Source organism: Paramormyrops kingsleyae, chromosome 13 (genome assembly GCF_048594095.1).
Source record: "Paramormyrops kingsleyae isolate MSU_618 chromosome 13, PKINGS_0.4, whole genome shotgun sequence".
NCBI classification, from domain to species: Eukaryota; Metazoa; Chordata; class Actinopteri; order Osteoglossiformes; family Mormyridae; genus Paramormyrops; species Paramormyrops kingsleyae.
Genome location: NC_132809.1, coordinates 20,616,841 through 20,631,086, shown reverse-complemented (window position 1 = coordinate 20,631,086; position 14,246 = coordinate 20,616,841). Strand labels below are relative to the sequence as shown.

At 40.1% G+C, this 14,246-nt stretch overlaps 1 protein-coding gene across 2 annotated transcripts; it reads right to left on the bottom strand.

The window, feature by feature from the left end:
* Positions 1 to 2,475: 2,475 nt before the first annotated feature.
* Positions 2,476 to 14,145, bottom strand: fads2 (fatty acid desaturase 2). Of its 2 annotated transcripts, none has more exons than XM_023817379.2 (13): positions 13,739 to 14,145; positions 12,759 to 13,028; positions 9,376 to 9,486; positions 8,406 to 8,603; positions 7,914 to 8,015; positions 7,658 to 7,783; positions 7,192 to 7,252; positions 6,924 to 7,000; positions 6,700 to 6,797; positions 4,778 to 4,874; positions 3,940 to 4,019; positions 3,710 to 3,835; positions 2,476 to 3,607 (listed from the first exon to the last, which is right to left on the bottom strand). In XM_023817379.2, the coding sequence occupies exons 2-13, from the start codon at positions 12,972 to 12,974 to the stop codon at positions 3,556 to 3,558; spliced, it is 1,344 nt and encodes a 447-aa protein (XP_023673147.1). In that variant the 5' UTR covers positions 12,975 to 13,028; positions 13,739 to 14,145; the 3' UTR covers positions 2,476 to 3,555. The 2 variants fall into 2 exon arrangements, with proteins under 2 accessions (XP_023673147.1, XP_023673146.1); XM_023817378.2 differs by having other exon boundaries at positions 13,757 to 14,142.
* Positions 14,146 to 14,246: the final 101 nt, after the last annotated feature.

The following is a 14,246-nucleotide window of genomic DNA, read 5'->3' as shown; positions in this document are numbered from 1 at the left end:
GGACATTTGGCCATTACACCTACAGGAACTTTTATGTCATCCCATTGTAATTCCAAAGGCATCAATATGGAGTTGCCTCCCCCCCCTTGACCCAGACCCCCTCTGCCCCTTGGCCCCTTCACTTAGAAATTCTGTTCATGAAAATTATGAACAGAATCGGTGACAAAGGGCAGCCCTGACAGAGTCCAACACCCACCAGCAACGAGTCTTACTGCTGGCAATGCGAACCAAGCTCTCAATCTGTTTGTACAGTACAGGCACCTGATGGCCTGCAACAACGGACCCCATACACCTGAAGCACCCCCCACAGGACCCCCTGAGGGACATGATCATATGCTTTTCTTAGTCCACAAAAAACATGTAGACTGGTTTGGCATACTCCTATGAACCCTCCAGTGTCCTTGTGAGAGTCAAGAGCTGGTCTAGTGTTCTGCAGCCAGGATGGAATCAGCATTGTTCCTCCTGGATTAGAGGATCGACCAACAGACGGACCCTCCTCTCTAGTACCCTGGCATAGACCTTCCCAGGGAGGCTTTTTTAAAAATTGGGATCACCACCCCAGTCTGCCGATCCAAAGGTAATATCCCTAACGTCCACGTAAAGTTGAAGAGCCATGTCAGCCAAGACAGCTCAACAACATCAAGAGCCTTCAAGAACTTAGGGGGAATCTCATCCACCCCCGGAGCCTTACCACCAAACAGTTTTTTGACTACTTCAGTGACCTCAGCCGTTGAGATGGGCAAGTTCCCCTCTGAGTCCTCCAGCTCTACTTCCTCCAAGAAAGGTCCATCAGTAGAGTTCAGGAGATCCTCAAAATATTCCTTCCACTGCCTGACTATATCCCCAGTTGAGGTCAACAGTTCTCCATCCCCACTGTAAACAGCACTGAAGCCCCTGATCTGTTTCTGCATGATTTTCTACATTGTGTTGATAACATTTGATTGACAGATTAGATATTTGCTTCAATGAGCGTCCAACCTTGCCCTTGGTATCTCTTTCCCAGTTGGCCAGCAGGTGTCACTGGCGATCCCGCTTTTTCCCCTCCCTGTCTTTTAGCCCTAGTGTTTTCCTTGCTCCCTGGACTGCTGCATAGCTCTATGGGTGGAGTGTGTAGCTTAGAGGCTGAACTTTCTGATCAAGGGTTTGAGGTTCACTAGAGGCCAGCCTCATCTATTTATTGGATTTTTGTTCCCCAGTATTTGTTAATTTCTGTCTTACGTTTCTTGTCCTAGGTTTGCCCTGCTTGTGTTCTGTTCTGGTTCTGCTTTAATTCTTGTATCCCTAGTGTGTTGTTTATGCTTCCTAGTTTTGGTGTCTGTTTAGCTCAGCACTTGTTAGTGTTAGTTAACTCCACCCGTAGAATGTTGCCCCATGTCTCAGTTGATTTATCAATTGGTCATGTTCCACACCTGCTTCCTTATTAGTCTGGTTGTCTTTGTGTATTTAAGTGCTTGCCCCACTCTGTTCTGTAGTTTGTCATTATAGATGTTTCAGCATATTTGTGCTTATGTTACTCTGCATATTTTTTTTCCCTAGTTGTTCCCTTGTGTTGCCCAGTTAAATTTGTAGCTCTATTTATGGTTCTTTTAGTTATGTCTTTAGTTTAGTCTGGTTTCCTGTTTGTTTTGATGCCTCACAGTCCTTTTGTTTTGGTGTTTTTCCCCAGCGTGTTCTGTTTGTTCAATAAACCCATATTATCTTGGAGCCGCTTAATGGATTGTCACCCTTTTTTCCAACCTGCATTAAGCCACGCCGTAACAGAATGACAGACTCAAAAGGATGATCCCCAGGCTCTGGGACACCCCTCACGCTACGGTCTATAAATAGCACACCATGCCACAAAGCTCATCTCAGACTAGTTTCTTGAATATGACAATGAGTTCACTGTACTCAAATGGCCTCCACAGTCAGCACCTATGGGATGTGATGGAATGGGAGATTCGTATCATGAAGGTGCAGCTGACAAATCTGCAGCAACTACGTGATGCTATCATGTTAACATGGACTAAAGTCTCTGATGGATGCTTTAAGCACCTTGTTGAATCTATACCACAAAGAATTAAGGCAGTTCTGAAGGCAAAGGGGAGTCCAACCCAGTACTAGTAAAGTATACTTTATATAATGGCCAGTGAGTGTATGTAGCCCTGCTGTGATACATACTTACGTAATCGGCTGATAATTGCACAAGGCTTGCTTTTATGTGTACGCATTCTTGAGTTAATTATGGTTTCAGTAAGAAAATCGACATAGATTGCCCATAGTCATCGGTGTGAGATCTCAGATTGCATTTGCTTGGTCCGGTTAAGCCGAAATTTATGTTCTAACCCAGAGTTTCTTAAACTAGTTTTGTGTTGCAGGCCCCTGATGTACTGGTTGAGTTGCATTTTGACTGATAGTCTGTTGTAAATATGGAAGATTTTCCTTACTGTTCATCTGAATAGGAATAAGAAGACTAACAGAAAGATGCACCATGGGAACATGAAAAAGTTTTGTCATTTATTATGGTCTTAAAAGCTTTGAAGTGTCCAATAAAATGCTTAATGAACAGAGTGTGGCGGTGTGCAGGTTTGACCCATGCTGAATATTAAAGACCACTTCATCCACGCACATTAAAAAGTCTCACAATACAAAGGATGCGGCCATGGGTGACAGTTGAAAGTGTGTTGAATAGCAACACATCGTCGCTGCAGTAAATATCATCAGTCCTCCAAAAAAGTGACTGAATCTGAAGAGAAAGAAACAACTTGCCATGCACAGGGGCAGTGTGGTTATTACTAATCAGGGATAAACTCAAACTTTCACCCTCAAACTTGCGTCGGATTTCCAGGGTAGGAGACTCTGGCCCCATCTGTGCATCTAGAGTGTCCATTTTCACATTCTATTTGTGTGGCACCTTGGAGTCCTCGCTCTTCCTCTGTGTGTGTGTGTGTGTGTGTGTGTCTCGCTATACCACGCGTGTTCTAGGTTCATTATCTGTTAGAGCCGTATAACACCTCTGCAATGTACTTGTTTTTTCTTTACTACTCACATCAACATCCTTAAAAATGACGTTTCCCCTCAGACATCCAAATCCATTGATTAATTTTTTAATTGTTGATTCTTTTAAAAAGTATAGTGACATTTTGAATCTGTCCTCACAGTTATACAGAGAAAATGACCTGAAATAGGCCAACTACAGCAAAAAAATGGGCCTGAAGGGGCTTGATCTGCATTAACCAGTCAGATTAGTTTATGTCCATGGCACCTTCATCTAGTGAGGAAACTAATTGAGGTCTTAATTGAGGTCCTAATGTTGCAGGGAAGTCATTTTTACTTCAACTTCCACTAGCTTTATGAAGATTGTCAGAGAATTAGAGACATCTACAAGTGTCAGTGGACCCTTACATTGTTTCCAACCACAAAAAAATCAGACAAAAAACTACAGTTGTTAGATACAAAAGATCAATCATATTAACAAAATTAGGATGTTGTTACACTTTATAAAGTCACTTTCATTAATGGAATCTTTCTTCCTGAAAAAAAAGTCCAATAACGTCCCACCAATAGCCTCTGGGCTCACTTGTTGAGGTAGGCATCCAGCCATAATTCACCAGACATCTTCAGAGAGCTGAGAAAACCAAAGAGGAAAGAGTTTTTATGGCAAACGGGTGTCTGAAAGTGCGGAATAGTGGGATGATGGGCACACATGTGACTCCGCAGTGCCACCTACCTCACGACGTCAGCGCAACCCTGCCACAGGGACTTGACCTGGTATGGAACGCCGTGCTTCTCGCACACGGCACGCACCATTGGAGCAGCGCGCCAATAGTTATGCCGGGGCATTGTGGGAAACAGACTGAGGCAGAAAATGGAGCCGTACATGCGCATGAGTTTGTGGCACTAGGAATATATCAGGATAAAATTACACAATTAATGTGTTATGCTGGGTGGGAGACTTACTGATGTTCAATCTGGAAGTTAAGGTGCCCGCTAAACCAGTCGTTGAAGGCGGACTGTTCGATGTTACAGGTGGAGATAAGCTGAAAAGGGGAAAATAACAGGAAAATGGGGGAAGCTTCTCTGGTTTGCTGTATTTCCAAAGCTTTATCTGAACAAAGGAGACTAAGGGGGGACATGATCCAGGTCTATAAGATTCTAACAGGTCTGGATGCTGTTCAGCCAAATGGCCACTTCAATATTAGTTTAAATACTAGAACTCGTGGCCATAAGTGGAAATTAACGGGAGAACATTTTAAAACAAATTTGAGGAAGCACTTCTTTACACAGCGTGTAGTTAGAGTATGGAATAGTCTTCCTGCTAGTGTAGCGGAAGCTAAAACCCTGGGTTCCTTTAAATCAGAGCTAGATAAGATTTTAACAACTCTGAGCTATTAGTTAAGTTCTCCCCAAACGTTTGTAAATTTCTTATGTTCTTATGAACCCAGCCCTATCACAAAAAATGTGCTCTTTCAGTCTGCACCCTAATTATATTTTTATGATTCAATGAGTAATATTCAAGATTAATTTTTTGCTGTGAAATGGAAAACAAATTCGCATTTCAATATTACATTCTAGTTTTATCACTGGATTAGCTTCCAGAGATGATTTGTCATGAATCATTAATAAGGACAGAAGGCGGCTTTCTGTCACATTACAAAAGTAAATGGTATTAAAAGTAGACTAGTGAATTGTGACTTCGACATGCAAATCATCTCTACAATAGAGACCAATATCCATTTTGCCTACCAAACCGGTCAACTGCATGAGGATATGCAAACTAACAGGAAGTGACACATACTTGCATGGTCAGCCAGTCCTGGTTCTTCTCATAATCAATGTTCATAGGAAGGTGGTTCATTTGTGTGACCCACACAAACCAGTGACTCTCCAGAAACCTGCACCAGATGAGAACACACTTTAGATTGCTGCAGACTGACTTGTTTATGCATTTGCCCAAATTTCAATCAGAATAAAAACCAGGGGCCTCATTTATCGAACTGTGCGTAAATTTCATCATGGGAAAAAAAAAATGTGTACACAGGAAAAAAATCTGGATTTATAAAAACCTGGCATATACACATTTCCCCTCGGAAATGTGGGAAGTATCTTGGAAATGTGCATATGTGCTCGAGCTTGAGATCCTGCCTGCCTACTGCCCCCAAATAACCATAGATGGTCAATGCAAATGAGTCATATAGTATAAAAATCAAGTCTTTCTGGTTGCAAAGTCAGATGACAGCAGCTGTAAATAAAGCAAATAAGAGGAATTTTGAACAACGCAAAGTAGAAGACACGACAAAATGTTACGTTTGGGGGCCTAAGCATATTTTTCACAAAGAAAATGTATAGACGTAAATTTGCTAATGATTTTTTTTTTAATCACATATGTATATATATTATATCGCTGCTAGTACTTTTGGATTAGCTGCCAAACTGCATTTTGTTGTTAGAGCACTTCTACTTTGTGCCGTGATAAAGTCGAAACTTGGAAGCGTGTTGAATAGCAACACGTCGTCGCGGCAGTAAATATCATCGGCCCTCCAAAAAAGTGACTGAATCTGAAGAGAAAGAGACAACTTGCCATGCACAGGGGCAGTGTGGTTATTACTATCGGGGATAAACTCAAATTTTCACCCTCAAACTCCAACATGGATATGGCATCTACAATAGGGGACGCCATATTATGCTGTGTTGTGCCAGAGCAGTCAGGTATGTGAAACTAAAAATGAAGGAATCATAAGCTGATCCAGACTAGCATGCTAATATATGTCAATGTCATTTCAACATCACAGGTGAATTGTAATAGAATGAAATGGCTTTTGATTGAAAAAGTTGCTTAATTAGCACTCATTTCATTGTCGGCATCTACTGCTGTAACCTGTACTGTTATGTATTTGATACATTTTTATATGCAGTGCCCTTATTGCATTGACAGTTCAGTCAATTGCCCCGATTACATTTGGAAAAACTGGACATTACTTCAAATGTGGTTTTTACGTTTGTCTGTTCACCCAAAGCATAGAGAAACATACATTTAATGTCAAACGGACAAAATGCAAAGACATTACACACAGTGGTAAACAAGAAAAAACAAAAATAATCTTGGTGTTCCATAAAATCTCATTCCTTTCAACAGTTCATGGGAAGAGGTAAGGAAACAGACTTGATACAAATCAAATAATCAAAAACAAATACATAGTACTTGGCTTACACAAATAAATGCAATCCCAGAAGTACAAAATAAATTAAATGAATAAAATAATGAAATAAAGTACAAACCAGTTCACAAATTTTAGATTTACTGTTTTTCAAGTGAAGGCGCAGGTTTGTGGTATGAACTGTTCACACGCACGTGGACATTTTGCTGGACTGCTTGCAGTTCCCTGCTTTACAATGGGTGACACCTTTTCCCGAATTTTCCAAAATGTTGCATTCACCTCCTCCTGAGTTTCCGTAAATATACACATACTTCTTCATCAAGTTTTGTTTGATAAATCTGGGATTTGGAATAAAAAGCTACATACACGTTGGGCATCTTTTTGTGTGTACAAAACTGTGATAAATGAGGCCCCAGACAACTCAAAAAATGCTAAGCTGTGCAAGTCCCCATGTTATATATGAGAATGTTTAAAAAATGAACTACAGTCACATAATTGTGTCAGTGAGTAAAATATGAAGTAAACATTAAAATCACAAGCATAAGAGTGTAAAACACATTACCTTACAAACGTGACAAGTGCTATGGAACCAAGGAATCCGTAATAGGGAACATAGCAGTAAAAGTATCGCAAGTAGTAAGTTAGGGCCCAAGCGAGGTCCTACAGAGGTGAGAGAAGGTGTCAGAAATGTCAGGGACATCATTTCCAACTCCTGCAGGTCTTAATGCACTAACAGCAGCAGCACATATTATCGTTACCCTCGTAATACCAGGCAGGTCAACTTACCACCCAATCACGGCGAGACAGCATGGTATACATGATCTGAATGTTGAAATACACAGGGATGAGCAACGGCGGTCCAACTAAAAGCGGGGGAAGGATTATTCTCATTATTAATTATTAGTATTATTATTATTATTGTTGTTGTTGTTCCCTGTTACACTCATTATGCATAACAATTTCACTCATAATGTGTTTGACTAAATTTTTTATTTCTGCACAAAACTGAATCCCGGGCAGTTTGATCAAATTAAAGAAAATAAGAGAGACTCACTGAAGAAAAAGTATTGGTGCTGATGATTGTAAGGCAAATATTTCAGCTTCTTTATCCCATACTGAAAAAGACAAACCAAAGCTGGTCACCGAAACAGGCAAATATCTTTCAGTTTTAGTGAGTTCACTTAATCAGATTACTGTGCCATTGTGAGCATGGCGTGAAGCTCTGAGAAAGTACAGGCCCAGATCATTTTTCTGTCAGGTGATCTGGTAAAACCAGTGAGCAGAGGATACTTTATGGAACAACGGAGTTCAAACTGGAAACAGGAACTGCTTATCGTTTCTTTGTGCTGTTGTTTTCATTTGTTATGTTAATGGGCGTTTGTTTTGTAATTCGCCCCTGGCGAAAGTATTTGTTACCTGGGCTTTATTACACCCGTGATCATATTACCCTGTAACATTATTCTACTCCTGCAAGACAAAACGTTAAGTGGCAGGTCATCAGTATAACAGTGAAGCGGGACCTCGACTGGCTGTGTCTTCCCCAGCACTAATGTGTGCAGCATGTTTACGTCTGGATCCTTGCTGAAGATGTTGGGCTTGGCGTGATGCTGGAAATGACGGTGGTTCCACCAGTTGCCAGATGCACCCTGAGGTGGACAGACAGAGAGACCCAGTGAGAGTTTCCATTTGGACTTTGGACCAAAAATCTTGTTATTAAGCTCAGGTTGACAGTGGAGAGGAAAACAGACAGGAACCCCATACAATCTTTTTCCACACCTTTAGATGTCCAATGACAAACTTGTGAAGCAGGTGATTCCAACGTGACTTTTTGAAGACAGACAGGTGGCCGAAGTCATGCTGAAGCCACCCAGCTTGGGACTAGAACAGAAAATGACAGCAAATGCTACATAATGACAATCAACTTTCACTAAAGCATAACCTGAGGGAACTACAGCAAAGTCAATCTAGTTTGTATACTTCTTTTGGTATTATTCACATCCTTGCATAACTTCTTATTGCTTATTTATTTTCCACTTGTTTTTATGTCGCATTGTGTTATCTTGCATTGTCTTGTCTTTTATTGTATTGCTGTTTGTCCAGTATTGCACTGTTCCCACCCATGCATCTGAGACATAAGTGTTTCCTTTTCTGGGTATTCTGATGATAGTTACTTAAGCTCTAAGAGGACTATAAGTTCATAACATGCTTCTCCACTGAAGAGGACGCCAACACAAACCCACTGGTTTCTGCACATCACAGTCAGGCTACCTGGCAAATGGTCAAGATCACCACACAGGCAATGGTTTGCATCCATCCTGTGCCCCAGGTCCTCAGCACCAGCAGAGCAAGGACCTCAAGAAGTAAGATATGTCCAAGGTGGAGAGAGAAGAAGAGTGGGTCTGTATGAAAGAGGCCCTCTTTCTCCACACGGTCACGCAGGTCCCGGAAATCCTGCACAATCACTTCCTGCAGGTGGAGGAAGGGAAGAGAAGAGGAAGGGAACAGAAGAGGAAGGGGTGATAACAGCACATTAGTAAGGATCCATTTGGAAGAAGAGGAGTGATGACAACAGAAAAATTGGGGGGAAGAGAGAGAGAGAGAAAGAGAGAGAGAGAAAGAGATTGATCTATATTTATTACGATATAGGTGATGGTTACTACTCGCAAATATGACTAACTAAAAAGACCTGCCAAAATCTTGCATTTATGTCATATGAGTAATTACATGTAGTTACTACGACAAATAGTCTGACTCATTAATATATGTATTCATTCCCCTTAAAAAGAAAGGGAACAGCATGAAATCTACTAACTGAAATGTGTTCTGTTTTGTTAAAAAATCAGCATTAAACACATTAACAAGGACACATGGCCCAGATTCACATAGTCACATTAATGGGCATCACACAGACCCTATTATGTAATCGTGAGGAGGAATTAAGCTGACCAGCCAAACCCTGTGTTTGGTACCCTGGCAAACCTATGGTAATTAACACACCTCAATGTTACTGTTGTCTTAATGCTAAAGAAACTTGGTGCTCCCTTAGGTTTAATTGCAATATGATAATTTGAAAGTTTAGATTTAAAATTATTCTGAAAAGAACACAGAAAAAAGCTTTCAAGCACCAACAACATAATGGCCAATTGTTTAAGATGTGTTGCAGTGACAGTATTTGGCAAATGTGTATTAATGAAACAACCCCAGTGTTTAATGGAGAAGTGCAAACAGCAAAGCTCACATTTTTCGGGTGATCCTGACTGGGCTCCGACGGGGACAGTTCCCCTATCAGCAGCGGCTTCAGAAACTTGCGAACAAAGTCTGGCTCTGGGTGGAATGCATCAAATGCATCCTAAAAAGGGGTTATTGTTTAATGCTCGTGTTAAAATAACTTCCTGAAAACAGCAAAAAAAAAATGCATGCCAGAGAAACACAGAAAATTACTTTAACTTTGCATTACTTCAGAATCGTATAAAACACTTTAGGGAAATATGCAGGATATATCCCGTTGCAAAAAGCACTTTAGGCCATGTGCAAACAAACTCTTATATCCTATTAATTTTTAGTATCCAAGAGAAATACCATGCATTTTAGTCATAGGCCTGTTTACACTGCCCAGCAAAAAAAAAAAAAAAGAGTTGCACGCTTTAATATTTTGTTGGACTGCCTTTAGCTTTGATTATGGCAAACATTTGTCATGGCATTGTTTCCACAAGCTTATGCAACATCTCATTTATTTTCATCCAGATCTGCATTCTTGCCATGATTTCTCGCCAAGATCTTGACAACAAGTGAGTTGAACCACTTCACAAAGTCTTCTTCAACAAATCCCAAATACTTTTAATGGGGTAAAGGCAAAGACCCTGTGTGAAAATGATTTCTCATGCTCCTGCGCTACTCTTTCACTACTCAAGCCCTATGAATCTTGGAATTCTCATCCTGGAATATGCCCATGCCCAGAGATGGAAATTTCAGGTCCAGAAAGTAAACATCCAGACTATGATTTAGTTCCAACCAAGCAGTTGAGCCTAAAGAGTCACAGTCAGAGTTTTTGTTGATTTACATTCAAATGGTGACTGTTTTTTTTTTGCTGGGTAGTGTATATTTACAAGACATCAAAAGAATATGCCACACAACTTGTTCCTGTGTTAGGGAATCATTATTCAGTCATACAAATTAATAAAATATCTGCCATAATAATAGCAAATAAGGGCGCTTTTCCATTGCACTAAGTACCGTAGCTTTGGTACGGTACTTTTGCTTTTCCATTGAATTCCGGTCAAGTAACAGTACCAAAAGTTTGAGTACCAAAAGTGCTAAACCAGCTGGGGTACTTCTTTGGTACTCTAGGTTGGGACTTGAAATGCTTTCTTTGTCGAGTGGTTATGCAAATAGCCTCCTTATTAAAATGCAAATGCTGTCTTGACAATAGTTGCGAACTGAGCTACATCCACATGAATGTGTTAAATTTCTTTTACAGCAGTTTCTGAAAGAGAAGATCTGCATCCGCACTACCATTATCACTAGCATTGACAAAAACTTCTGCGTTCATACTGCTCCATGTAAAAGGAAGATGACTTAGCTTGCGAAGACACAACCATCTTTAGCATTTGTGTAACTGTATATATTGTATGTAAGACTGGTTGTCAATGTATATATTTCTGATATTTTTTCATTTGCACATTTAACCAAAGCATTTTATAATATATTTTTAGAAGTGGCGCACTTTATATTTTATTTGTTGTAGCTTGAGCACAACGTGTCACTTGCACATTTCTTTGTCCAACCAAAATTTTTTTTTAATTCTAGAAGCGGCTAAGTATCTATTTTGAATCTTGATTAATAATAAGTTCAGTTTTTATAAACGCTTGACTGTTGATTAATCTCACACACAACCATGTGATTAAAGTAAATGCATGTATTTTATTTAGCAAAAAACGAAATGACAGTACTTTAGTGTCGCAAGCACAAAGCTGTACATGAAAGGAACCATCACAGCAACAACACAGGGATCCATAAATTTAGTCACTACATGTCTCAGTCTCTTCCCCTCCGTTTCACTGCACCCTTGTCTTCCTCTAATTTTTCTGCAATAAGCAGCGATTGTTAAATTCTTAGTTTTCTTTGCTTGTAAACAGCATACAGTGTACAGAAAACACAATTTAGCTGCCCACAAATAAGCAAAAGAACATTTGCCAGGTAGTGAAAGTCCTGTATCCACACTAATGTGTTTGCAGAAAGATTAGTTGTCAGACAGCATTGAAAATTATCTATGCTTCTGGCAAAAAAAGATTTGTGGAATTGCGGAGGGAAGGCTAAATCAGAAGAAATTTTTCGTGTTACTTAACGAAAATCTATATGTGCGGACATACCATCAGAAAACAATGATAAAGTTAAAAAAAAATATTGTGATCTGGTCGGAAGAACAAGATACTAGACAAAGATCAGGATGGCATGACAAGAAAGTAAAAAAGTATTTTGTGTAATATACTAGGACAGCATGCATATATCCTAGGGTATGTAATAAATACTAGGGTATAAATATCTCACAAACCCGTAAACGGCAAGGATCAAAATCATTATGACTGTCTCAGAGAAAGCAGTGGAAGTAAACTTTAAACTGCGTTTTAAACATACATTAGATAATCTAAAAAACAAATAGGCCTAACTAAAATTGCAAAGCTTGCTAATTTTTTTCCCTATGAGAGTAACAAAGTAAAAATATTTTAGCAAATTTTAACCGCCTGCATTATAATGTCCATACAGAACTGAAAGCAAAAAGCCTGATATGAATCTAGCATACTAGAGATGTTAGAACTGCATTTGTGTAACATGCAATGTTAATTAATTAGTTAATTAATATTGCACATCATCAAGCCCTATAATATACTACAGTGATTTTTCGAATTCAAAGACAGAATTTGTGTGATGTAATTCAGTGCCAGTACCAATTCTTACACCAGCGGAAAACCAACACCTTGAAATACCGTACTTTTGGTACTTCGAGAAGTACAGTACCTGGTGCAGTGGAAAAGCGCCCTACTCGTAATATTGCCTTTATATTTTGTTTTATCTAGGGCAGACATATAGGAAAAAAGACTAATTTTTTAACAGTCGTCAGTACAAGTTTTACCCCAAACAACACTATTTGCAGGCCTAAATATCATGAAATGATAACATTGAAGTTTTTAACAGAAAAATTTGTTTAATACTTAGGCTGATGAGATGTCTATAGGCAGCAAGATTTACAGTTTGGATATAATGTTGCACCAAACTAGATGTCTGAAACTAAAAAGACAGACTTATGTACAGGTTTGGCCCAGATGTTACATATTAGAAATTAAATGCCACTAACGTGCAGCATAAGCCTTCACCAAGTATCAGGGCAATGCTGGTTTATTCTGCTGATGGGCCAGACTACTGTCTGTCTCTTACGTTATATTCTATGTATTTTTGTCTTAATCACTATGCAAGTAAATTAAATTAATGCAATATATGATGGAACTTATGTATATGCATTAATATGCAAAACAAATATAAAAGGATGAATCGATAGGTATAATACAACATAATATAAGGCATATAGATATAGATAGTAGATATAAGGTGAATTCTGATAGGTACCGTGGCATCCTCGCCGGCATAGTGGCTGATTACCCGGATGCCTCCCGGGTGCCTCTTGGCCCACTCGGTGATGTTGTACACTTTCCTGTTGATGACCAGCCATTTGTCAGTTCGGTGGCAATGCTTCTGCACCTCCTCCCATGTGTACACGCCACCGCCGCTGCTGCCTCGGCCGCCGCTAGCACCAGGCTCTTTCTGCTGTCCTCCGCCACCCATGGCTTTTCCCACTTGCTCACTCTTCTCTCCTCACAAGCCGTGCGGTCTTCTCAGCTGCAAGGCCAAAGGACCGAGTCCATGTGTACTTTAATGCCAGAGGAACCTCCCAGACACAGTATTGGTCACAAAGGATGTCGCCACACGCATGCAAATCACTGCACGCCTCGGTAAAATCCAATAAAAAAAAAAGTACTGATAAAAGCTGAAACGCAATGGACGCCCATGTGGTGAACTGAGGATACGTGATGTACATAATGCACAGATAAGAAATGTCCATCATTGATAAACTGATTTATTACCGCTAACTCCTCTGCTAAGTGAATCAAATACATACGAAATAAATTATTTGCAGGCAAGGGTAAAATGCGACACACTTTGCATATATATATGTAGCACATGAATCTACAATATATAGCACAGAATTCTTAACAGTTTATCTAAATAGTATTGTATATATATATGGGGGAAACACTAATAGTGTCACTATATCAAGGAAATAAGAAAGAAAAATACATTTGAGTTACACCCGATACCGAATATAGCAAGCTGCACAAAAGTAAGTATTTTGTGGATAAGAACAGTTTCTAAGCATTTGCATAAATTAATTCCACTTCTCAGACTATGCTTATCAAACTAATTATATTTATTTTTCTTCAAAACATTAAAATTGTTACTAAAATGTCACTTCACGTGATATCCAAAACAATCCAGCCCTGCAAACAATCCTGTCGTGAAAAAAATGCATTTTCCCAAAAAGCACTTACCCAGTAGAGATGACTCACCTGCTATGCCCTTCCCTTACACTCCCATTCTCCGCCAATATGGCTATTCTCTCTATCAGAGCTGAGACAAAGTCCACGGAGCTCCGATCTCGCTGACGCAAGCCGGCCTCCGTTCTCTTCCACAGCGATCATTCGAGCACCGATAGTCCAATCGGCAGGCTCCTCCTGTTCGCGAAGTCGCAATTGGTGCAGAGGCGCTCTTCCGACTTCTAGGGAATCACGGCGAGTCCGAGTGTATGAAAGGATGTGGGTGGGATATGGGGGTGCTGGAGGGAGAGCGCGTTTTGATGTAATGGTTTGCCCAGCTTGCTACTAATGCAGAGGCGCATTAACACTGTCAGTCGTCCCAGGGCTACAAGAGGTTCCAGAGCCCCCGTACTAATTTGAACGATGGTGTAGCTGTCAACCACGGGGAAGGGGTGTGGTTGGACGGTAAACTTGGGAAGGAGGGAGGGGGGGCGCTGAAATAAAAAAAATAAGGAATTTTCGG

What these genes read in the sequence shown, in the direction of transcription:
- fads2 (XM_023817379.2), bottom strand. Translation starts at nt 12,974, where the DNA reads ATGGGTGGCGGAGGACAGCAGAAAGAGCCTGGTGCTAGCGGCGGCCGA. An exon ending in TTGTCATTGGACATCTAAAG is followed by an intron (nt 7,784 to 7,913) that starts GTGTGGAAAAAG and finishes TGTCCACCTCAG; the next exon opens with GGTGCATCTGGCAACTGGTG. An exon ending in GGTTGCGCTGACGTCGTGAG is followed by an intron (nt 3,608 to 3,709) that starts GTAGGTGGCACT and finishes TGGTTTTCTCAG; the next exon opens with CTCTCTGAAGATGTCTGGTG.